Consider the following 26231-nt stretch of genomic DNA (forward strand, 5'->3'; position numbering starts at 1 on the left):
GCCTCCAATCTCCAAAATTCGAAGCGGTTTGTGAGATGCGAAGGAATCAAAATCGGCCAAAGCTTTCCGGCCAGATTCCGGCCACCTCCGGCGGAATTGGGGTCGATGGAGACCGGTAATGCGATCCTCGTTCCACGAGCTTCGATTCGGTATATTATTCAACCATTTTGGTTAACGTTTGTGTTTGATCCCCGGATACCGGGTATTATTTATCCGAATAAAATATTAATTTATTTGACTGTGTGTGAATTGTGTTCTAGGAGCATGGGTGAGTCGTGTAATTGATCCCATGGTGGATCATAGTTTAATTGCGTGCTCCAGGTGAGTGACCCACCTTTAATAAATATTTTGGAATAATTAATTATATTTAATTGCTGTTAAATTGGTATCTGAAATTATGCTCATGTGATGGAATTTAAATATAGTCGGGAAAAAATATTATTTTATATATATATTTACCCATTGATGCTAAACGGAATTTTGGGTCATTAAGCAATTCCCGATTATTATTTTATTGTGATTAAATGGTATTTATTACACATGAGCAAGTATTTTCAGCAATTAATTGTGTCTGGATTTTATATTATTTTTGAGCATAATTGGTTTGAATATTTTGTGAAAATATTTGCTTAAAGTGATGGTTTAATTTTTATAATTATGCCCTTGGTATTTTATTTGTCGAACCTTGTATTATGAGAAAAATTGTTGTTTTACTGTTATCGATGTTTTCGTACCGGGTTGTTAAAAAGAAATGTGGGATGATAAATTTGAAATTGGTATATTTCCCACGGTAATTTTGGAAAACGGTACGGTTGATTTAATAATTATTTTTAGACGCACTCATACAGTATTGGTGTTCTGGTATATATGTGGTTTAGCGCGCAAGTATTATGTCTCCCGTAAGTTGCCATTGGACCGTGGGCAGACAGGTTTGATATAGTGCACATAGCCGCCCCCCCTCTTTGGCCGGGATGACGGTTTCAGCAGCAGTACTGTCGGGACGCTGAAGTGCCGTTTGCAAGTTTCTCTCTTTAATCTCCCCGCCAGTCGGTGCTTGGGACACTGGGTATCGGAGGGCATCATTGGTATATGGTGTGATGCGTCAAGTAGAATTTTTCGGATAGAAATTTCAAACCCCAAAGAGTACAAAAATTATTTATTATAATTTATTGCATTTTATTTATATTTGGGATATTTATTTATTTATTTGTTGTTTATTAAATTATTTGATCCCTTGGTTTTCGGGAGGTATGAATATCGGGTTTTGTGAAAATGTTTTAAAAGGGGAACATTTCCAACGGAGTGAATAGTGAGGGTTTTGAGAGAAAGTATTACCTTTAAATGTTTATTTATTTATTTATGTAATTGTTCGGTATTGATTAATTAAATTCCTTTATTTTTATATTATTAATATTAAAAGTGTTCAGTAGTTAGGGTCACTCACTGAGATGATTAGCATCTCACATTTTTAAATTCCGTTCCCCTAGGTCCAGGTTGGAGACGTTGATTGTCCGGGACAAGCCCAACGTCTCAGTTCGTTGTCGAAAGTTCAAGAAGTATTTATTCCCTTTTTCTTATTCCCTTTTTCCTCTCTATCTTGTATTGCTTCTTATCTATCATGGTATTAATTCCACATTTGTTGTATAATGCTCTGTATACTGTATTGGATATGTAGTTATTATTTATGCACTGGGTTGCTGCTGTTATTATTTGAAGTGCTGTAAATTTGTGGATACAAATTGTAGTAATATGGGAGGAATAAGGGGACGATTATAGAAGTGCGTTTTCAGTGCAGGAAATTTTTGGTAAGTCCTACCCTTAGGGGAGGTGCTGTCGGATTTTCCGTTGGAAGGTTCGGTGGTATTTTCCTGGGATCAAGGCTTGTCTAGAGTTCCGAAGAGGAATTCTAGATAGATCCTGACAATCTTCGTACTCCCTTTTATCATTTGCTACTCGCAAAACCATGTTCAGACTCACAGCCTCATACGTATCAATTTTAATAACATGTCGTTCATGAAAAGACATCAAGAAAATAATAGAAAACTAAGAATTAAAAAAAAAATCTATATTAAAAAAAAAAGTCATTACATAAAATGTCATTATAAAAAATATAAAAAGTTTTTCAAAATCCAAATGCAATGCACATCTTAAATTTATCAATCATCAATTTTTAAAATTTAATATAGGATATTTTATCCCAAAATTTATTTTATTTATCTATAATTAAAAAAAAAACTTTTGATTCTTCAAAGTCTTTTTCTTAATTACTCCTGATTTATAGGTCTGTGAAAGACTCCTTTGTTTTTGTTCTTAACTACCTTGTCAGCTGTCAAGTCTTTTCTTTTCCTTTTTTTTTTTTTTTCTTCAAAGAAATAATGATTCTTATAGCACATATAAAACACACGCCCAATTGTACCAAACAGGAAAAAGGAAAAAACAAATCTAATATATACACGTACATATAAACCTTAGAATTGTTTTTTTTACAAAAATTACAATATACTCTAAATTAAAGTGAATGGGGATTTCACCAAAATTTAATTGAATTCAGGATCAATCCATATAACACAATTATTCAATCAGCTTTGGATTTATTATAATTAAATTCAAATCAAATTTAAATTCAAATCCAAAATCAATTCATACAACATAATTATTGAACGTATCATTTCTTTTAGTTGACTTGTTTAATTCAAAATTAATATGTTTAATTAAACATGTCAACCAATCTAACACAATTACGGCTTATTTCAATTATAATTTTAAATATGATTAATAAATTAAATTTTAATTAATAAAATGTTATTACTAAATATATACTTATTTAAGGTTGTATTTTTAATCTTCATTTTTTTTATTTAAGAAGAGATAAATAAAATCATCAAAATAATATTTATTTACTTGAACATATATAATATATTTAATGTATGTATGGATTTATTGGGTACCAAATAGATAATAAATATTTATACACAACCACATTGAAAAATTGAATTGAAAAGCAAATGTCTGAAATTTTTTAAGAGAATACAAACTAAAATATATATATATATATATATATATATAAGTGTTTATAATTTTTTCAGTAAATTATAAAAAAATATTTTTGTCTAGTAAAGAAATAAATGAAGTAAAAAGAAACTTTACTAAATCACATTTGATTTTAAGAATAATTTTTTTAAGAAATAATTTATATGTATTTTAAAATGTTTGTCCTTTTAAAAATATTTAAAGGGATGAAGTACTTTCCCAACTTTATTTTCATGATTGATGTGGAAAAAATAATTTTTAAATAATTATCTATTTAATTTTTTTTAGTATTTATTGCATAAGTGCTTCATAAACTACATATTATAGAATTTTGGATAAAAAGTTTGTTAGAAATTAACAAATTCACCAATAAAGTGCTGGTTAACTGCAACCCCAATGACTTCGTTTGGCCAAAAATCAAGAATGATGCTATAATCCTCGGAGAATGAGCGGCCAAAGACCCCCCCAAAAAAAAAGAGTCAATGACTATAAATTTGATATGACGACCTTATATTCATCATGCCCGTTTACTAAATAAAATTTGAAAAAGTAGAACATTTTTTCAGAATAAAAGAAAGACTAAATAATTGACTTTTTGTATTGCAATTGTGTAAACAGACGTTAGATCATGCTGCCTTTTTGGTTCTTCACATGTATAAACAAACGATCTCCAATATTGTCTTATAAAGCATTCCAACTTCAAAGCTTTCATCAAAGTTTTGAGAGTTTCAAAGCCTCAAAAAGCAAAAATGGCTTCCAACGTGTTTGGCATCCCCATTACGAACCAAACATTAGAGGCGATGCCGAAACATCAAGGGAAGGAGATAACGGCAACAGACAGAGCTTATGAAGCTCTGATAATGAAAAATGCAGACAACAAAGATGTGAACGCCCGGAAATTCGTTGAGAGCTTGAAGCCAAAATATAGTGCTGTAGTAGTCACCACGGCTTGCTCGATTTACAATGCAACAGGAAACAGATTAAGATATGTTGGGTCCCATGATTGGCAAGGGCATATTGGGGATTCTCCATACCAATTGGTGCTCGAAACTGGTCAATAGGGTGCATTTCTTCACGTCCACAATATTCCATCGTTTGCTGGATCCATCGGAGCCACCATATATCGTGGCCAGGATGAGAATGGGGATGCTTCTGACTGGATGCTGGCTTGGTACAATCCATGGGATAGAGTGCTCGACCACAACCGCGTAAGTAGCTAATTTTTCTTTTTTCTTTTTTTTTTTTTGAGAAGATGTGACAATTATTAGGAATTTTTATTTTATACAAGATAATTTTTTTATTTTATATAAAATCAAATTTTCCGTGGAAAAATTACATACTCATAGCAGGACTATATAATCATAAACCAAGATCCCATGGATAATTTTGTAGGTATGTACTGAGATTCGTGTAGCTGATCACTACAAGGGAATTGAATGGAGCAGTATTTATGATTACAAGTTGAGCAAGTTTGACCAATATAGCAATGACACGTGGAATGGATGCTGTTCAAGTGTGATTATCGGCTATTCTGATGTTATAGATGTGAACACGTCCAATAGGAATTGTCCCATATTTGAGGGAATAATGACTCTTAAAAATGCTTGGATACAGTGAAACATAAGGAATGAAAATAATGCTATTTAATTGGGATCGCAGTTTATGTGTGGTAGCACTTGTATTTTAGATAGTATGAACTCTGAAAAATGAGTGAATAATGCATTTTTTTTTATTTGAAAAAAAAAAAAACCTGTAAATGTATTTTAAGGAATAAGATTTTATAGGAACCATGAAATATTTAAGATCTTGCATTGATAATGTCTATGTCACATATATAAGTTTATGTTACATGAATAATAATTAAACATTTCAAACTTCGGCAATGCTAAGAGGTAAATGTTACAAATTTTTTAGTTTTCAGAGAGGCTGGAAACACTAGATCGAGGAATATATCCATAAGGTGAAAAAAAAAGAAAAAGAAAAAAAAAAGTGTGAAACAGTTTCTATATATTATGTTACTTTTGTTATTTTGTGTTTTCATTTATTGTCTAGTATTGTTTGAATAAAATAATATCATACTCTAATTATCTTATTTGAAAGCATCTTCAATGGTATAGTGTGTTTGCCCATTAAAATGCCAAAAAGTAACATAATTGTGGTGTATATTTTCTCCAACGGCACATTACAAAAAATGTCAATTGCATTTCAATTATATTTGGCATAAAAAAATGCAGTGCAGTTGGCATGCATTTTTTGATTGTATACCTTACTATAATAAAATCTATAGGATCCATATTATTAAATAATATAATTTTTAATTTTTTTAATTATTAAAACTAAAAAAATGAGATCCAGTAAAAAATAATATGATTAAATAAAATATATATTTATCAATGTTATTTTTTACCATATTAGCATTGGTATTGACATTTACTATTGAAAACGAAATATCAATTCTAAACTTTTTCAAAATGTCAATGCTAAAAATGCAATTTATCATTAAAAATATCCGTAATTTATATGTTTAATTAAGTATTATAATGTAGTTATATTTTATTTATTTATCTAATTATACATAATTTATTTAGCTTTGATTGTATTAATTAATTAGTTTGTTCAACATTTCAAATACCTCTATATAAATTTGAAGGAGAAAAAATAATAAAAAACCAATATAATTTCTAAGCGTGTCCACTTTCGATGTTCATATTTCTTTTTTTCCCTTTTTAACTTTATAGTTTTATTAAGAAGTATCTAATAAACTATAGTTATCTCTAATTAACAAGCATTTGAGGCAAAGTGTGTTATGCACAATTAAATAAAAAAAAAATTAAGACTTTTTATTTTCATTATTATTATTATTTTTTTAAGTTGGTGGAAGTGGCATTAGAGACACGTGCATAGCTAGTTTTATTTATTTATTTATTTTGATAAAACGTGCAGTGGCTAGTTTGGTAAAGGGCTTATCCGGAATTTGATACAAAGAGCGAGAAATAAGTTTTATGCTATGCTAGCAACCAAACAGTACCCATAACAGGAGTGAAAAACCCAAAAGAAGAAACAGTAGAGGGAGAGAGCAGAGCACAGCAGAGAGATGTAGAGAGAGAGAGAGAGAGAGAGAGAGAGAGAGAGAGAGTAAAAGGCAAAAATGGGGGGAGGAATGGAGGTGAACAAGAACAGGTTCATAGAAGAGTGGGGATCAGCAAGAGAGAACCTTGAACACAACTTTCGCTGGACTCGCCGAAACTTTTTTCTCGTGGGCCTCTTCGGCATCGCCATTCCCGTCTTGGTCTACAAGGGCATCGTCAGCGAATTCGTATCTTCTTTTTTTTCCCTCCCTCCCTCCTTTTCATTTATCTATCTACCATCCAATCTGTTTTTTTTCTTTTTCTGAATGCTCGTAATTTCAGACCAATTGCAATCCTCGTTTACGATTTGGGGCTTCTTTTTTTTTTTTTTTTTTTTAAATAAATTTTGTTTTTGGGTATTTAAATTTAGGAGCTTTGCTTATGAAATTGGCTGATTCTCATTTGGGATTTGTCTGTGAGACTTTTAGAGGTTGTTTATAGTAACATTAGGATGAGACCGATGCCTACTGAGAAGTATTATACCCAATTTTTTTCTCTAAAGGATCCTATTCTACTAAAAATCTATAACTTTTATTATTAATTTTTTCTCAATTTCTTTTTAGTATTATCTGATTTTGTCCTTTCAAAATCTCCTTGAGAAGATTTGTTTGCATTAGCCAACTTATAGAGTTTTGGGAGGTGATACATTAAAGGAGCATCATTTCACCATGAATTCTTCCCCAAATCTTGGTTCTCTCCCCGTTCCCAAGAGCCAAAAGCTAATCTAGTGTGAGAGAAATTAGATTAAGATTATCGCTGAGAAATTGCTCCACAAAATCGTACATTTTGAAGTGTATGGGTTCAACTCGTATTTCTTTAATTTTTTTCTCCTTATCTAATTCAAATATTTTAGTGGTTCCGAGCTGTTTTTTTATCTTACATTGCCTCTTCGCCATCTGTTTTGTCAAAACTCTGGGCAGCATCTAAATTTAACACTAGATTTGTGACCATGCTCTTTTAGCACCTGAATCAATCCTGAATTTGTTGAACTTTAGTCGACATATTTGTGATTTTTTGCTCAAAAACGAAGTAAAATTGATAGGAATGATGTATAATTTTACGGAAATATCAATAGAAATATTGATATCGATGGAAATATCGGTAAAATTATAAAAATTGTAAATTTTTAATTTAGAATATAATTTTTTATATATATGAAATAATTAATATAATAAAATTATATAAAAATATAATAATTAGAATACAATAATCATAAAATATTCTATAAATATAACAAATTATTTATAAGTAAATAAAATATAAAGTTAATTCACATCAAAATATAGAGAATTTAACAGATAATAGTAAGATATAAGAAATTCTCAAATATAATCCCTAATACATTATTAATACCAAAAAAAATTCCTTGGTTCTTCAAATTGATGATCATATCTTGATATTTCACGTGTATAATAATAGGCATTCCAACTCATCATATTAGAGAAATTTTACATGTAATTGTAGATGTGCCAAGTATATCTTTCTCTATCAATCCCAACCAATTGTCCAAGTGGAGGATAGTGTGGATTTATCCAATGAGGAGTATAACATTCATTTTGAGACATGGGATGATTGAAGATATCAACATCGTAATCTCTCTGTGAGAATTATGTGAGCTCATTTGACCAATTGGAGACACAATTGGAATCTCAGAATTTCCAGATTGAGAATTAACTTGTGTATTTAAACTTATTGCATCCAAAGAGTTAGAAAGATAATCTTCATCATGTTGATTCATCATCGAAGTGCCATAATGCCTTCTTAAACCAGTGCCTGCTGTTCGAGCTCCATGATCAAAATCCTATGTTGCATGTGTATATTGATTTTCACCAGTAAATGGGCTTAATCGTTGTTGGCTTGGTTCTCAATAGTATGTTCCACTCCCACCTCCACCTATATTATATCCTCCTCCTCTATTGCCACCACCACCACCGTCATCGTCATCATCATCATCATCATCATCATCATCAAGACCAACAACATCATCATCATCTTCATCCTCATATTCATTTGGTTGAGAATAACCACCACCAAATGTTTCTACACGAGAACTAAATTGTCTAGTTGAAGGCCTTGTCACTACTTCAAATGAATAATTTCCTCCACTATCACTGCTTATAACTTCTTCTGCAATAACATTCTTAACATTTATCCCTAATTGTAAAGCATGCATTGCGACTCGAGTATCTGGATTGCCTTCATCATCATCTAAGTGTGAATTCTTAACCCATTGGATAATAAGATTATCTTCATCTTCACCAGGGTCAGCTCCAATTTCAAGAAGATCCAAATAATCAGAATCTAAATGCGGTTGATTTGTTAATTCCATATCACATATCCGCAATTTTATATTATAGTAGCAAAAAACCAATTTATGAAGTTTTTCATATGCGAGCCTATTTCGTTGTTTTGTGTGTATTAAAGCGAAGGTGCTCCAATTACGCTCGCATGCGGATGATGATACAGTTTGTGACAAAATACGCATTGTCAATTTTCTGAGCGTTGGGGTGCTATGACCATACATTGTCCACCATTCAGCTGTATATTTCAACATTATAAATTAAAATATATTAAATTTTAAAAAAATTTTAAATATTAATAAAATTTTTGATATTAAGCACATTTTTTTATAACAAGTAATTGAAATGCACATACCAGGTATCATTTCCGCTCGGGCGGCAATTGCTGCACGATCACCAAATCCTTTTCGTGCATCTCTAAAGCATATTATCTATATGTAAAAATGAAAAAAATTATAAAAAACGTTATTACTATGTTAGTTAAAAAAAATAATAAACAAAATCTTACTTCATTTCCAAATTGAGATATACGATCCGAATTTGGATATAATGCTGCAAAGACATCATGAACAGCTTGTACAAGATCTAAATCAGTGCCAATTCCTTTTTTATACTAGAACCGTGGATTCAGAAAGTATTCTACAAAATAATAATAAAAATTAAATCTAATATATAAATTATAAGACAAAATATTAATTAATAATAAGTAATTGACATAAAATTACCAGCCATATGGAGAGGATGAGAAAGTGTATTGTCCCATCGAGTATTTATGATGCCCATAACCCACTGAATTTCTCTTTGGTTATTGATTGCATATCTCATTTTTTGAAAACAATCATACAATATTGACATCGTAGGTATGAACTTAGCATCAAGAATTCGCAAAATATTATATAATGGCCCATATAAATTAACAATGTAACACCCCGTCCCAAATCGCACCGGAATCCGTGCACGTTGACCGAGGTTGACCGTTGACGAGCGGGTCAAAAGTTGACTTTTTGCTCCAGTTGGAATTTCGAGTTGACCAGGGTACCGTGGCGAAGTGCATGATGCCCTGAGTTCGTAGACTAGCAGCATGTCGAAAACGGAGCTACGGTTTGAAAGTTATGGGCAAAATAAGTTGAAGTGCAAATAGTCCAAAAGGTGCCAGGAGTTGACTTTTTCTTGTGGTGTAATTTTGTGTTGAATCTTGTGTGGTTGTAAAGTACTCGTCGATACGAGTTCATAGACTAGCGGCACGCTTAAATCAGACGTTTGGTTAAAAAATTATGGACGTTTGAAATTCGTCGGATACCGTATTATTTTATTATATCTGGCTTAAGTGCACAGTGACGCCACGTGTCAGCTTCTGATTGGTCCACGTAGGGGTGGGCTCGGTGCGGATTGGTTCGGTTTTTGGGGTTTTTTTAAACCTAACCGACCAATTCGGTTTGGGTTGATTACATAACCGAACCGAACTGAACCCAATATACAACCCGAAACCGACCGAACCGACCATATTTGATCGGTTTGGGTTGGATTTGCGGGTTGGGCCGGTCTGGGCTTCGAGTTGGGCCTCGGCCCAAATTGTATATATATATATATATTTCGAATTTGGTATTTTTTGGACAAAAATTGTATAAAAAAAGTTTTAGGCCTTTTTAATCATCAATCTATATTTTAAATTAGATATTCTTTTCAAATTATTCTTTAAATTAAATAATTTTAACATACATCCATCCACCTAAACAAAAATACCAAATAAGTTAATTATTAAGCATCAAACATATTAAATAATACAACACATAATCATACAACTATAATACAAATCTACAACTACCACCACCCAATTATAAACCATACATCAACAAATAAAGTATATACCAAGTCTACAACCATTATTAGCTACAAAATAAAATACAACCCATATTTGAAATCTAAAATTTTAAAATAAACTTATAATTAAATAAACTAATAATCCATAAAAATAAAAATTATTTTAAATATTGTTTTCTTCCACATTCTCCATTGCATGAAAAGCCACCAGCAGCAACCACAAGCTCACTACCTCAATAAACCAAATTCCATTCATCCTTCAACAAACATTAAAATTATAAATAAACATTAAACATTAAGCATTAAATGTAAAGAATTAGCAATCAATAAACATTAAGTGTATTACTAAAATATTATCTAACTTAAAAGATAATTGATGATTTGGAATTAACAACAAACTTACCAAGTAATCATATATCAATTAGGTGGAGGTAAACTTTGTTTTGTAACCCAAGATGCTCCTAAACAAATTAAAATATGATATTAGATTAATTAGTAAGCTAAAAGAAGTTGTAAATATTACTAAAAAATTCTAAAAACTCTAAAATAGATAATAAAAATAAAATTACAAATAATAATAATAAAAAAAATTCTTACCCGATTCAATAGAATCATAATATGCGACATCTTCTATTGGTATTTCAACTCTATAATCATACGTCATAGGCTTTGATTGCAACCAATTTTGAGAACAAATCAAAGCCTCCACCATTTTTGGACCCAATGAACTTCGGAATGTATCAAGAATACGCCCTCCGGTACTAAAAGCAGATTCGGATGCTACTGTAGAAACTGGAATGGCGTATACATCTCTTGCAATTTGAGATAAAATTCGATATTTTGTCCAATTATTTTTCCACCAAGCCAAAATATCAAATTTCTCACTCTCCACATCCTCACATGGATCAAACAAAAATTTATCAACCTCATTATTTATTTCCAATACATTTTTTTCCATTTTTCTTTTTTTAAATTGTGATTCTTTCAAACGCCGACGATCATCTATGCTTCCATCATCCAATGAATCCATCATCATCCCACTTTGTTGTGCTTGCATTGATTGACCATCATTTGAATTTGATACTTTAGAACTCCCATTCATAGAATCAATTTCCTTATAGAAGTTGTAAAGGTTAACTAAAGTATCTTTTACATCCCTAGTCAAAGATTCAACCATACCACTTTCATAAGCATCCTCAAAAAGATATGATACATATTCCAGCTTATATCGTGGATCAAGCACAATGGCAATAAGCAACAACTTGTTGACATTTCCAAGTGAACCCCAATATTTGTCAAACTTTATCAACATTTTCTTTGCCATATCGGCCATCAAATGATTTTGACTATTACTCCATTCAACAAGTGCATTATACATCAAACTCAATTCATGAAAACATATATTAGAAGTAACAGTCAAAGAGGCACTAAACTTTAAGGTAACTTCATAAAAAGTAGCAAGAAATTTCACAAAAACCCTTGCACTATCCGAATCTTTAATTAGAGGTGGTCCGGCTCTCTTCCTTCCTACTTCATCTTCCTCAAAATATCCAAGATAATGTCCATCAGCATCTATCATCCTATCAAAACCTTTTTGATACTTCAAAGCCGAGTTCAACATCAAATAGGTGGAATTCCACCTAGTAGACACATCCAAAACCACGGTTTATTTATATTCAATTTTCTCCTTCTCTACACATTCTTTAAATTTGTTTAACCTTGAAGGAGATGATCGAACATATCTAATAGCATTACGAATTCCAGCAATACTATCATGGATTTCCTTTAATCCAAATGTCACAATTAAATTTACAATATGTGCAGCACAACGAACATGTAAAAACTCACCATCCAAAACATTTCCTTTCCAATAATTTAATTTTTCTTTCAAAAAATTAACAGCCACATCATTTGAAGAAGCATTATCAACCGTTATTGTGAAAACCCTTTCAATACCCCATTCAATCAAACAATTTTCTATAACCTTACCAATTGTCTCACCCTTATGATTTTGCACAATACAAAAATTTAAAATTCTCTTATGCAACTTCCAATCATCATCAATGAAATGAGCGGTAAGAGTCATGTAATTGTTATTTTGAATGGAAGTCCATGTGTCCGTCGTAAGACAAACCCTTTGCTTCCTCAATGAAAACACACTCTTCAAAATTTTTTTCTCATCTAAGTACAACTGAAACACATCTCTAGAAATTGTTCTACGAGATGGCGGTTCAAACTTAGGGTTCAAAGCATTACAAAACTTTCTAAACCCTTCTCCTTCAACGTGGCTAAATGGTAACTCGTCCATGATGATCATTTCTGCACATGCAAGCCTACATGCCTCTTTACTAAATGTTGTACTCATAGAGACCAAATTGCTACTACCACTTTCAAATGAAAGAACTTGTTGCTTTTTATCCTCCATCCTATTAGGGTATTTTTTGCATTGGTTCATCAAATGGTTTCGCAATGTACTAGTTCCACATCTCTTGGTATTACATGCATAATCTACCCCACAATGTTTACATTTGCACCTAGGATTATTTGGATCATAATCTGGAATTTTTTCAAAATGTTCCCAAACCCAAGATGGAGCCCTAGAAGGTTTTCTCTTTTGCGTTTTATAAGGTTTATCCAACTGTGAAGGTTGAGATTCAGCTTTATCTGATTCATTTAAATACTCTTCCAATTCATTAATATCATACAAAGTTCACTACACTTTCCAAAAGCAATTTTTGACCTTCCCACATGCAAAAATAACGAGAAAAAGGCTAAGTAACTTACCTCCAAATAATGGACAATCACACAATTGTTTGTGATCTTGGAATTAAATGAAGAAAAGGAATGCTATTCGATTTATGCAAGTCACGATAGGCTGTTTGATTTTATCTACAAAACAGGGGAAAAAAATATATTAGACCACAAAGCAAAATAAAAAAAATAAAATTGCAATACTAATTAGAAAAAACAGAAAAAAAAAAGTTTGCTATACACTTCTTCCATCCAAACTCCTGGTGTTAAGACTGATTAGAAAAAACAGCATTCCATAGTTTCCATGTATAATATTTTATGTATTTAAAATAGCATAGATTCTTTAAGTAATGGGAAACAACCACCAAAGGAAATTAAAAGAGAATAAATTCCAGAGAATTAGAAGCTTATCAAACCTGCCACATCTGTTATACCATTTGGAGAGGAATTAGATTCACTGCCCAAATTAGTGCTGACTGCTGAGAGTTTGAGAAGCCTGTCCAACAGGTGATTCAGGCAAGCTGTTTGGTCCTTGAAGGTGACTGAAGAAGTAGCTTTCTTCCAATATATTGTGCGATTGTGAACAAAAAATGCAGGTTAAGGTTTTTATTCATATTTATCAAGACAAAAAGTTTTAGTTATGCATAAATAATTTTGAGTGACTTGAGGAAAAGAACCTCATATATAATTATATATAAATATATATAAAAAAAAAATATATATATATATGCAGCTTGTACTTTAAGTTTAGCTTGTACATAATTATGAACATTATTATGATGAATTTATATAATAATTGGACAGATACTGCCAAGTCCACCATTCAACAAAATAAGCCATTTGAATCAAACAAACAACAATATAAACACTCTGAGTTACAAAGAATAACCAACAAATTTGCAACCATTCTTGGTGAAGGGGGATTTGGAAAAGTTTACTATGGCCAAATAGGTAAGACTCAAACCGCCCAAGGACATCAACAATTTCTTGCCGAGGTATACGATTAATTATAAGTAATTCATACAATATCTATTTACATATAGCAATTAGAGTCACACATCCTATATATTTTTTTAAAATCCAGGTAAAAGTTTTGATGAGAGTCCATCATGTAAACTTAACAAAACTGGTTGGATACTGCAATGATGGACCTCATACAGCTGTTGCTGTTGCAAATTCTGGCAATCAATAGAGAGAATTCAGAGTTGTTCAAATGTACACTGTCTACAAATGCGATAAATGTCCTTTTAACTGTTATAATTAATACCCCCAGCATCCTTTTGTCAGCTTTAAAAAGGCTTCATTACAGGTTAATGTATATTTTTTGCTTAATTTGAAAGATAGGATAAATACAACATTTACAAAGTTGTATATGCTTTCCTGGTAAATGCCACCAATTGATAATTATTGATATATGTAAACATAAGAGGAACTAGCTAAAAGACTACAGGTGGAAGATGCTAATCCTTTTAATATTAATAAAAAAGAATCTTCGTTACTGCTTCCTAGTAAACACCATTCAAAATTCAAAAACCACCAGTCTAAATGGTTTTCAAAGTAAGCAAAAACATGGTCCTAAGTACTTTATTAAATAATGGAACATTCCTAAGCATTCCAGCACCAAATACTTAGGCAGTTAAAAACAGGGTTAAATACACTTAGCCCCCCTAAACTATTACCCATTTTCCACTCTAACCCTCAATGAAGTTTGCAGGGTAAAGTGCAAAACCTATAATAGTTCAGTGGGGCTAAATGTATTTAACTCTTAAAAATATATGCACACACAAAGCAGCAAGCACCTGGGAAATTAATTATCTACATACATATAAATATGATAACGCTTTGAGTGGGATAGATTCTTTCTCTCTCCGTTCGTCAATTTAGTTCAAATTCGAAGATTTGAAATTTGTAGGGTTGCAGCATGGGTTTGTGGGTCTATTGGCCCCCATTCAGTGGAAAATGATATATACAGGGGAAAAACCCAAAAATGTAAAATACAAAATACAAGATAATCCGCCTATACTTAATCACTTAATTGTTAGATATATATGGTTCTGATATAAAAGTAAATAGAACAGTCAAGGAGATTACATACGAGATAATTAGACTCTCTTTCACAATGCTTCAAAAATGACTATCTAAGAAGGCTAGTCCCACTCGTTGCTTAATTAACCCATTTATACGCTTTGACTTTTTTTCCTCAATCATACTCTCACTTCATCACCATTTTGAATCAGTCCTCCAGAAAAGTAAAACTATAAATATTATTTTTCAGATCCACGGTTGCTTTATTAAAACGATTGATTTAGAAACCAGACAACAAATTAATACTACCTCTTGACAAAATGACTCTCAATTAAAGTATTTCTACATAAGCTTCCCATAAATTTTGGAAGTTTATTAATTAATTGCTTAGGATATATATTTATATGTGTGAATGCTTATTTGTATTTATCATCATGACATACATAGCCAAGAAAATTAATGAAACGATAAGCACCAAATTTATGATTGCGCGATCATAAACGACATAAAGTAGTTGGAAGGAAGAAGCAAAAGGAAACAAAACAAGTTACGGATGAATGGCCAACCATATGGGAAGGTAGGGACCCTCCATAAGGAAAAGTAATGGTCATCAGTTTGGCACACGCAGAAATTGACAATTCTCTGTTTTTAACTTTATTTGGAACGTATATATATATATATATATATACTGTCATTTTAATCTAGGAACATTTTGGCTGTAAGTCGATAACCAATCCTATAAAATGCTTATTCTCAGCGGATCTACTTGCTCTTACTCTTCATCATCATCATCCTAAACATGGCGTGTTTGACATTGAAACAAAGTTTAACTGGTTGAAAATTCGAATCCTTCTGACTTCTAGGGTTAGGAATTCATAAGTATTTGGCTCTAGCGAGCTATTTCAACATGCTTTACGTATATGTTTTTTTCTTTTCTGCTTTTCCTTCTATATTGTTTTAGGTACTCGTACTACACGATCTGGGGAAGTATTTGTACAAATTTATACCTCCCACTAAATAAAAGCAAAGGAACTTCTTATGATGAAAAGGTATAAGGAGATAGCATCCACCACACTATCAACTTTTTTCCCATTTTTGTTTTATTTTATTATTATTTTTTTTTCTGAAAGATGAAAACTGAAAGGCACTTAAAAATAGTGGAGCCATGTTCAGAATTGGAAGGCCATGAACACCAAATGAAATATGATCACTAATCAATTTCAATTTCAATCAATCAATAATCACTATAATAATAATAAGAAATATAATGATTTTTACCTGCAAAGCTTGGGACTTGGGAGGGCGACGAGTGGTGGCGAATGGCGATCGGCGAGAGGGCGACGAGTGGACTGGGTCCGGTGCCGGCAGTTGTTCAAGTGGTGGCGTTGCTTGGGAGTTCAATCGGGTGGTGGCTGGCCGGAGGATGCTGCCTGCGAGTGGCGACTGGCGACGCGAATGCTAGGGCTTCAATTTCGTTTTGTGAGAATCTGAGATTGTGTTGACTGTTGAGTGCTGTCACTGTTGTGTATTGTGTTTTCATCTTGAAATCCAACGGTGGTAATTAGATGGTGAGAGATCAATGGCTTACAAAATTTCATAGAAATAATTTAATGAAAATAATTTTTGCAAAATGGCTCTTTGGGTATGAAACGGTTTGGTTCGGGTTGGGTGGGTTAAAATTCCTTCCAACCCGTAACCCGAATCGAAAATCTAACATTTTTATATGTATAACCCGACCCAAACCAACTAAACAATAAAAACCAACCCAAACCGACCCAAATTCTTCGGTTTGGTCGGTTTTGTAGGGTCAGGTCGGTTTTTGCCCACTCCTAGGTCCACGTGGCATGAACAGTGTCACACGGGGGTTTTTATTTGATAAAATTCTCGGGGAAGAGAGAGAAAGAGAGAGAGGAGAGAGAAAGAGAGAGAGAGTCCGCCGGCCGCCGGAATTTTTCAAAATTTCCGGCTGAATTACTGTACATGCATCGGCCAGCAAGGTTCCCCTCCCCATTTCCGGCAAAACCTCAAATTTTCACGGCGATCGGCCGCCGGACGCGCCCGGATCGAACGTTCAAAGATCGGCGGCGAGTTTTTCCCTCCACCGCCGGCCATCGCCGATCGACCCATTTTCGGCCATTTTCTGGCCACACGCGCCTGACACCCCTCATCCTCTCCTCAAGTCCGGCCGACCCACCAAGTTTCAAGGCCATTGGACCACCGACGCGCCGGGATCGGAGCGTTTTCCGGCGAGGGGCGGGAAATCTTCAAACCGTGATTTCTCCGCCGTCCGGCCTCCGTTTTGCTCACCGCCGGTCCCGTTGGATTGCTCTCCTCATGATCTACAAGTCTGCAAAAAATCACAGCCAACGGCCACCGCACGTGCCGCTGCCGGTGACGGTTGCCGGTGACCGCGGCGGCTCGCCGGAAGTTACTGTTCCGGCGAGTACCCAGTTTCCCGGCCGACTCCAGTCCACTGTGTTTGACCTCCTGAACCCGAATCCGGCATCTGTTTTCGCCAATTCGCGACGGTTTGGGAGAATTGCAGAGCCGAAACCCGAAAAGCTTTCCGGCGAGATTTCGACCCCGTCAGGTCCGATCATCGGAAATTAAGACCGAATCTGTGATCACCATCACTCGAGCTTCGATTCGGTATATAATTCGTAAATTTTAGATATCGTTTGGTGTTCGCTCCCCGGGTACCCATTTGGGAATTACCCGAATAAAATATTAATATTTGTGGTTTGGTGTACTGTGGATGTTTAGGTGCACGTGCGAGTAGCGGAGTCGATCCTACGGAGGATCTTGATTGAGATACGTGCTTAAGGTGAGTGACGCACCTTCAAATTAATTTTGGGAATTTAATTGCTGAATATATTATGTGTGATTTAAATATTTGGAATTTAATTTCTATGTGCCAAATATTTATTTGATTTATTGTGGAATTAATTGTGAATTTATAGGATTTAAGAAAAGGTGCATTTTACAAATTTATGCCATGTGAATTATTTTATGGATTTGAGAATTTTGAAATTCTTGTGGTTTTAATATTAAATTGGGCATGATTTGATTTTCAAATATTTCAAAGAAAATATTTGGTTATGTTGGTGATTTCAATTTTTATAAAATATGCCCATGGAATATTATGAGATTTGATTATTATATTTCGAGAATTATTTATGCTATTGGGAAAATGTGTATATTTGAATTGATGGATTTGGAAGTTGGTGGATTTGAAAATCATGGAATTTATGGTATTGATTATAAAGAAATTGTGGAGAATTTCCGGATTCAAGCGGATGGACTATACCCGCTATGTTTATGCAAAATGTGAAATTTGTTATATAAATTTAAATATGTGAGTTTTATGATTTTTAGATGCACCGTGCACGTACTGGTGTTCTGATTATATGTGATATGGATATTGTGCACACGGATATGATTAGCGCGCAGGTGGGTGTGAGTAGCGCGCAGGTGATATTATGAGGGTGTCCTGTGGTTACCATTGGATGAGGGTGGCCACCCCCCATGGCCGGGACACCAGGTTAGCAGCGGCGCAGTGGGACACCACTCGACCGTATGCCGGTTTCTTTCTATAACCTCCTGTCTGGCGGTACCTTGGGACGCGGGGTACTGTTGGCGCCACTGGTATATAGTGGGTGCATCAAATGATTTTCAGAACTGTGTTTTAAAAATAAAATATTTGGAAACTGTATCGGAATTAAAAATACAATTGTTACCGTTTTTGATATTTATTTGATGTCTTGGTTTTCGGGGAATACGAACAAAGGGTTTTGTGAAAATGTTTTAAAAGGGGAACTTTTCCAATTGAGAGAATTGTAAGGGTTTTGAGAGAAATTATTATTTTTCAATTAATTATTATCTATCTACTGTATTACCGTGGTATTATATTGTATAGTAGTTAGGGTCACTCACTGAGATGATTAGCATCTCACACTCTTAAATTCCGTTCCCCTAGGTCCAGGTTGGAGACATCGATTGTCCGGGGCGAGCCCGACGCCTCAGTTCGTTGCCGAAGGTTCAAGAAGTTTTTCTTCCCTTTTTCCTCTCTATCTTGTATTGCTTCTTTATCTGTCATTTTTATAAATTCCACCTGTATCTGTATAAGGCTCTGTATACTGTATTGGACGTGTAATTGTTCTTTATGCACTGGGTTGCTGCTGTTGTTATTATTTTGAAGTGCTGCAATTTGTGGAACCAATTTGTAGTTTGTGGGAGGAATAAGGGGATGTTTATAGAAGTGTGTTTTCAGTGCAGGTAATTTGTGGTAAGTAAATCCCTTAGGGGAGGCTCTGCCGGATTTTCCGTTGGAGGGTCCGATAGGGTTTCCCTGGGATCAGGGCTTGTCTAGGGTTCCGGGTAGGAATCTTGGACGGGTCCTGACAAACAACGTGAGTAACAGAATCCCAAAAATGATTATTAAGGATAAGTTTCTCCACTTCTTTACCTGCTTTTGTTCGACTCAATTGATGCTTAGCCTATGCATCGCTTGTAAACACTTGTTTTTAGAGAAGCTTTCTTTTTAAGGAGACTATTTAAAGCAATATAGTTTGTTGCAAACCTTGTTGTTCCTGGTCGAACGATGTCTCATTTACATATATCTCGCATTAAAGAAAATAACCAATTATGATTATAAATATAATTGGTTATCATTCTTGCACGCTGAATGATCCTAGCAATACTTTCATGCTTTCCAATATCCTCAAATATAAGATCAATACAATGCGCAGTACATGGTGTCCAATACAAGTTGTACTGTGTCATCAATTTCTTACCGGCCTTTACGAATGCAGAACTGTTATCCGTGACTACTTGCACAACATTGTTCTTGCCCACTTCATTGATAACATTCTCCAAAAGTTTGTATATATACTTATAGTTTTTTATTTTATCTGAGGCATCAACTGACTTAAAAAACACTGATGACCCTTTGCAATAGACAATAAAATTCAATATGGACAGCTTAGTTGGTCCTGTCCATCCATTGCACATAATTGTATAAACATATGTCTTCCAGCTTTCTTTAAACTTTTCAATATGCTGTTGCATTTCTTTTTATTCCATGTCTAGATATTTTTCCTTAATTTCATATGGAGATGGAATTTGAACTCCCATACCTGATTGTTGAGCCCCAACGATCATGTTTTTGAAATGGTGCAATTTTACCTTTGTAGGTGGGACATTATCATAAATAAAAAACTTTGCTACTAGTCTTCCCAATGTGTTTTTCATATCACCTTTTGTCAACACATCTTTTATATTTTTTTGTTTTGCACCGGATGACTTATACAACGAAGGTGCAAGTGCAACCGGAGAAAATTGTTGAGATTGTTGTCTACGAATGGGCTCCCTTACACCTATTGCACGATGAAATTGAGCACATGGTTGACTACCACCCTTTCGAGAAGATCTTGATCTTTGACTTCTAGGGTTAACAAAGTTCCTTCCTTGTTCTTCTTCTCATCTGTCTTGTTTAGATGCATGGACTGCAGCTTTATATGAGTCTCTTTCATCAGGATGCATATCTGTTGGATATATACATATATCATCATTATCATCATCATCATCATCACCATCATCATAATTACTCCGAGATGGAGCTAAGTTACCCCGTAATTCATTACGAATATCTTCCTCCATTGTCTTTTTTTTCCAATTTTGCGTGTTCTTTCTTTCTCAAATAATGGTAAATCTCTTTCTTCACTTCTGGAGGTACATTGGGGCACTTTTTGACATTACTTTTTGAATCAGAATGTGCTAAATGATACTTTAATCTTGTTATTCCACCACTTTACATTTTATGGTTACAATATTTGCAAATTGTACCATACTTGTTACCTTCAATTGGAATACAATGTGATCAAGCTGGATCTGCTTTTCCGCTACTACTTTCCATTTTTCCTTTTAATAATCATACATAATTATTAAGTTAATAATAATATTAAGAAGAACAATAAGAATAAGAAAAATAATAATAATAATAACAAATAAAAAAATAAGAAAAGTAATAATAATTTCAATAATAATAAGAATAACAATAATAACAATATTACTAAACAACAAGAATAACAATATTAATAATAATAATATTAATAATAATAATAACAACATTAATAATAATAACGATAACAAGTATAATAACAATAATAATTAGAAGAAGAATTACAATAATAATAATATTAATAATAATAATAAACAACAATAATAACAACATTAATAATAAAAATAATAATGACTACACTAATAATAATAGTAACATCAACAATAATAACAATATTAATAACAATAATGATAATAATAACAATATTAATAATAACAACTTGATAATAATAATAATAACAATAATAAAAAGAAGAATAATAACCATAATAACAATATTAATAACAATAACAACAACATTAATACTAATAACGATAATAAATATAATAACAATAATAATTAGAAGAAAAATAACAATAATAATAATATTAATAATAATAATAAACAACAATAATAACAACATTAATAATAATATTAATAATAGAAATAATAATGACTACATTAATAAAAATAATAACATCAACAATAATAACAACATTAATAACAATTATGATAATAATATCAATAATAACAATATTAATAATAATATAAATAATGACAACATGATAATAATAATAATAACAATAGTAAGAAGAAGAATAATAACCATAATAACAATATGAATAATAATTATAACAACATTTATAATAATAACAATAAGAAGTATAATAACAATAATAATTAGAAGAAGAATAACAATAATAATAATATTAATAATAATAATAAACAACAATAATAACAACATTAATAATAATATTAATAATAGAAATAATAATGGCTACATTAATAAAAATAATAACATCACCAATAATAACAACATTAATAACAATCATGATAATAATAACAATATTAATAATAATATAAATAATGACAACATAATAATAATAATAATAACAATAGTAAAAAGAAGAATAATAACCATAATAACAATATTAATAATAATAATAACAACATTTATAGTAATAATGATAACAAGTATAATAACAATAATAATTAGAAGAAGAATAACAATAATAATAAGATTAATAATAATAATATACAACAATAATAATAACATTAATAATAATATTAATAATAGAAATAATAATGACTACATTAATAAAAATAATAACATCAACAATAACAACAACATTAATAACAATCATGATAATAATAACAATATTAATAATAATATAAATAATGACAACATGATAATAATAATAATAATAATAACAATAATAAGAAGAAGAATAATAACCATAATAACAATATTAATAATAATAATAACAACGTTAATACTAATAACGATAATAAATATCATAATAATAATAATTAGAAGAAAAATAACAATAATAATAATATTAATAATAATAATAAATAACAATAATAACAACATTAATAATAATATTAATAATAGAAATAATAATGACTACATTAATAATAATAATAACATCAACAATAATAACAATTTTAATAACAATAATGATAATAATAATAATAATAACAATAATAACAATATTAATAATAATATAAATAATAACAATATTAATTAGAATAATAAAAATAATAATTAGAAATTGTTAAATAATAAACACAATTTTAACAATATTTGTTATTGAAATGCTTACTTTTGAGGATCTAGAAATTGTGAATTGAGACTTTTTTTCTAACGTGGATCTTCCAAAAGTTCTTCCTTTTATGAATATAAATGTTGAATAAAGAAAGAAAAGAAGATTAAAAACTAATTACTTCAGTGAAAACTTCGCGTGCACTCAATTTCATTTTTCTGAAGCTTTATGTTTACTTTCTCTGTGATTTATGCTGAAACAGAAGGATTCAAAACATCAAATGGCTGAGGTGCTATACACGCATTTTTATACTACACTCATTTCCTTACCTCTTCAAAATTATAGTTGTCTCGTGAATGTTTGTACTTTTAAAGTTAAAAAGAAAACAAAAACTACAGCACCGACTTGCCTATAATAATTTTATTTTATTATTTCTCTCCGCAAATCTCTCATTGTATTATTTGTTTCTACAATTTTTTGGTGATTTTTTCTTTCCATCACTTTACTTTTTCAGTCGAACATGTGAATTCACAGCTGTAAACTTATTATTTTTTTCATTTCAAATTTTTTTCCTATACTTTCGGCGTCCTACTTGATTAATATTTTGGAAAAAAAAAATCAAACAATTAATCATTTCGGCACATTCATTCATGCATTATCATTCACATTTTATTTCCTTAATTTCGGCTCTCACCCTCTCATTCAAATTTTTTTTTTTAAGCCAATAACAACCAAAAAAAAAAAAAAAAAAAAAACCAAAATTCCCAATTTCGGCCCTCTCCCTTCTCTTCTCTTCTCTTCTCTTCTCTTCTCTCTATGTATCTCCCCATCTCTTCCCCCCTTCCGGCCGGCCCTCTCTTTCCCCTCTTCTCTCTTCTCGGCCGGCCATCTCTTCAAACTTCTCCATTCTCAGCCGATCTCTTCTCTCCTCTTTCTCTTTTCTTCTCTTCTCTTTTCTTTGTGTATCCCCCATCTCTTCCCCCTTCAGTTCTTCTCTCGGCCGATTACCACAAACCAAACACACACACAAATCAACACAAACACACCCAACCAGTCCGGTCGACATATCCCAGAAATTTCCACCTTCTCCCGTTGACAACCGGCCGATCTTTCCACCTTATCCACCCAAAATCCGAAATCTTCATCGACAATGGACGATTCCGTCGACTTCCATCGATTCCGGCGACAGGTCGATGACACGCATGCAAGAAACTTCTTCCCCCCCCCCCCCCCCCCTCTGTCGGTGTCGGACGGGGTTGACAACGGAAACTGTCGCCGACATTTCCACCTTCTCGACGATTTTTGCTTCCCTGACCACAACCCACCCTTAAATAGCCTTTGAAAGTTAGTTGTTTTGTCCAAAATTTTCCAACAAGCATCGCCCATTTTTTTATTTACAACTTGGATAGTGAAAATTTAATCCTTACATCTCAGTAAATTGTTTTAAGAAATCTTCACTTTTATCCTCAGCAAGCCTTCAAGACATAGGATTTCTGACTGTAAATCCCACAATAGTAGTTGATGTTGAATCCTGTCCTAGCTTGTCCTCTTGTTAGTGCTGAGATTGCAGAATTACAATGTTTTTAAACCATACTGTTTCTCACTTGGAATTTCTTGTTAATGTTGGTTGGAGCTACTGAAAGTTTCATTGTTGATGATGATATCATGATGAGTGTAGCTTTATTTAGTTTGCAATTGGAAACCGGTTTTCATTGAATTCTAAAAATATGATGGGGTTTTGACTGTAAGGAGTTGTTGTTTGTTTTAAGCATAGTCGATCTTCTAGCTTCTTAATACTTCTGTTTTCTATGCTTGACAGCATAAACATGACGAGGATGCAGGTAGACCATACAAGAAGTTTATTTGACTTGGCAGAGAATGCTTTGCATTTTATGCGGTAGTAAAATAAGGGTTTCAATGGGAGCCTACAATATCATATCAGGATATGGAAAATTTATTCGCTTTTCTCTTTGTTACTCTGTTGCTTCTGATGTTAGGGCAGTTTGCTACTTTGAATTACATTTTGCATTTTGTCATTAAGTAATACAACTTCAAAGAGCATGTAGTAATACTGGGTATGTGAGGTTTCTTTGAAAGAAATAGAAACTTATTACGTGAGTGAAAAAGAATACATTTCTTCCTGGATAGAAGGAATTAACGAAGCAGGTCCTTCCTCTTCATAAGAGTCCAATGCTAAAAGTATAAGAGCAAGCCTGTGGGCTACTTGATTCACTTGTCAATTGGAAAGAAAACACTAAGAACAGGGATCTAATTTCAGTGCCATGACTAAGGAAGCAGGTGAGCTCTCAGGGCTGGGGGTTAAGAGCAGAAGAAGTATTACTGCCATTTTTGAATCACTGACAGTCTCGCCACCATAGAAACCGATATGGCCAAAAAACATAAAAAATAAAATAAAATAAAAAAGCTTCTTTAATAGCTTAAAAATCTGTAGATAGTGGAGAGTATAGGTGATTAAAAGGTTTTGCCAAAGCAACCATCAGTTTCCACTTTAGCATCTTGAATAGCTATTCCCACTCCAACAGTCCCCTGTGCCTCCGAAACATCTTCATCCACGTTGACTTCGTTTGCCGCTGGCTTTGGAGGTCTCCATAAACACACATCAGGTCGGGTTCTATCAATATGAGGCTTTTTCTTTGCTTCTTGGAATTCTTGAGTGTAAACCTGCAACTCTATCCAATAAAATCCCATCATTCTTCACCACCTCACCATGCAAAATTGCATTCCTTCTCTTCTATAAACCCCAACTTAAGCAAGTAAACCGTTCTTTTTGGAAAATTGCTAATTTCTCTAAAGCCCACGCAACTAACTCTCTAAAAGAACTAATATTTATTTCCTTCTACTATCTATACCAATCCAATTCCTTCCAAACCCGCTTTACATGTGGGCATATCCATAATGCATGCAGAACTGTTTCATCCCCTACTTTGGCATAATTCATACCTTCTATTTTCTATAACTTTTCTTTTATTCAAAGCATATGCACAACACCTCATGACATACTCTCCATGGAAGTCAAATCTACTTCCACCAAATACCTCTCAGCCAAATCTGATATTTCTCTCAATTGGACCTCCCACTATTGCACCATTACCCAAAATGCGAGCCATCCAATATCCCGACTTCACCGTGAACTTCCCAGATATGTCTTCAACAAATCTGATCTTTCCTCTCAACTGGACCTCATACGCTTGCAATCATTACCCAAAACACAAGCCATCCCATAACTCGACTTTGTGGTCTACTTTTCAAAAACTGTGTAAAACCATGCCAATTTGTCCTCTCTTTCTAACCCTCCACCGCTTAGTGTGGTTTGGGAGGGGATTTTCTAAAACTATCATTAATTTGGACAAAAAATAAAAAAGACAAGAGCCCTGTTTGGTTATATATTTACAAACTGTTTTCAGGTTTTAAAAACAATAAATTGCCGTTTCAAAATAAATAATTGAGTTTTTTTTTTATCTCCGACCATTATAGAAAGTATACTTATGTAAGGTTATAGAAGTTCACCTAAT

General features: G+C 32.7%; 2 protein-coding genes across 2 annotated transcripts; both read left to right on the forward strand.

Moving 5' to 3' along the window:
• The first annotated feature begins 3779 nt into the window (after positions 1–3779).
• LOC107404117 (23 kDa jasmonate-induced protein) lies at positions 3780–4647 on the forward strand. Its single transcript, XM_016011064.3, has 3 exons — positions 3780–3962; positions 4092–4238; positions 4423–4647. The coding sequence occupies exons 1-3, from the start codon at positions 3780–3782 to the stop codon at positions 4645–4647; spliced, it is 555 nt and encodes a 184-aa protein (XP_015866550.3).
• A 1418-nt stretch (positions 4648–6065) lies between these two features.
• Positions 6066–24816, forward strand: LOC132799344 (uncharacterized). The gene is made up of 2 exons (XM_060818393.1): positions 6066–6346; positions 24518–24816. Exons 1-2 carry the CDS (start codon positions 6179–6181, stop codon positions 24563–24565), a joined length of 216 nt encoding a protein of 71 aa, XP_060674376.1. The 5' UTR covers positions 6066–6178; the 3' UTR covers positions 24566–24816.
• Positions 24817–26231: the final 1415 nt, after the last annotated feature.

This window comes from Ziziphus jujuba, chromosome 6, assembly GCF_031755915.1.
Source record: "Ziziphus jujuba cultivar Dongzao chromosome 6, ASM3175591v1".
Lineage (NCBI taxonomy): Eukaryota > Viridiplantae > Streptophyta > Magnoliopsida > Rosales > Rhamnaceae > Ziziphus > Ziziphus jujuba.

Bases quoted from the DNA above. Each gene is read 5' to 3' on its own strand.
- LOC107404117 (XM_016011064.3), top strand. From the start codon at position 3,780: ATGGCTTCCAACGTGTTTGGCATCCCCATTACGAACCAAACATTAGAG. The intron at 3,963-4,091 runs GTAGTAGTCACC...ACTGGTCAATAG, and splicing joins TGAAGCCAAAATATAGTGCT to GGTGCATTTCTTCACGTCCA. The intron at 4,239-4,422 runs GTAAGTAGCTAA...ATAATTTTGTAG, and splicing joins GAGTGCTCGACCACAACCGC to GTATGTACTGAGATTCGTGT.
- LOC132799344 (XM_060818393.1), top strand. From the start codon at position 6,179: ATGGGGGGAGGAATGGAGGTGAACAAGAACAGGTTCATAGAAGAGTGG. The intron at 6,347-24,517 runs GTATCTTCTTTT...TATGCTTGACAG, and splicing joins AGGGCATCGTCAGCGAATTC to CATAAACATGACGAGGATGC.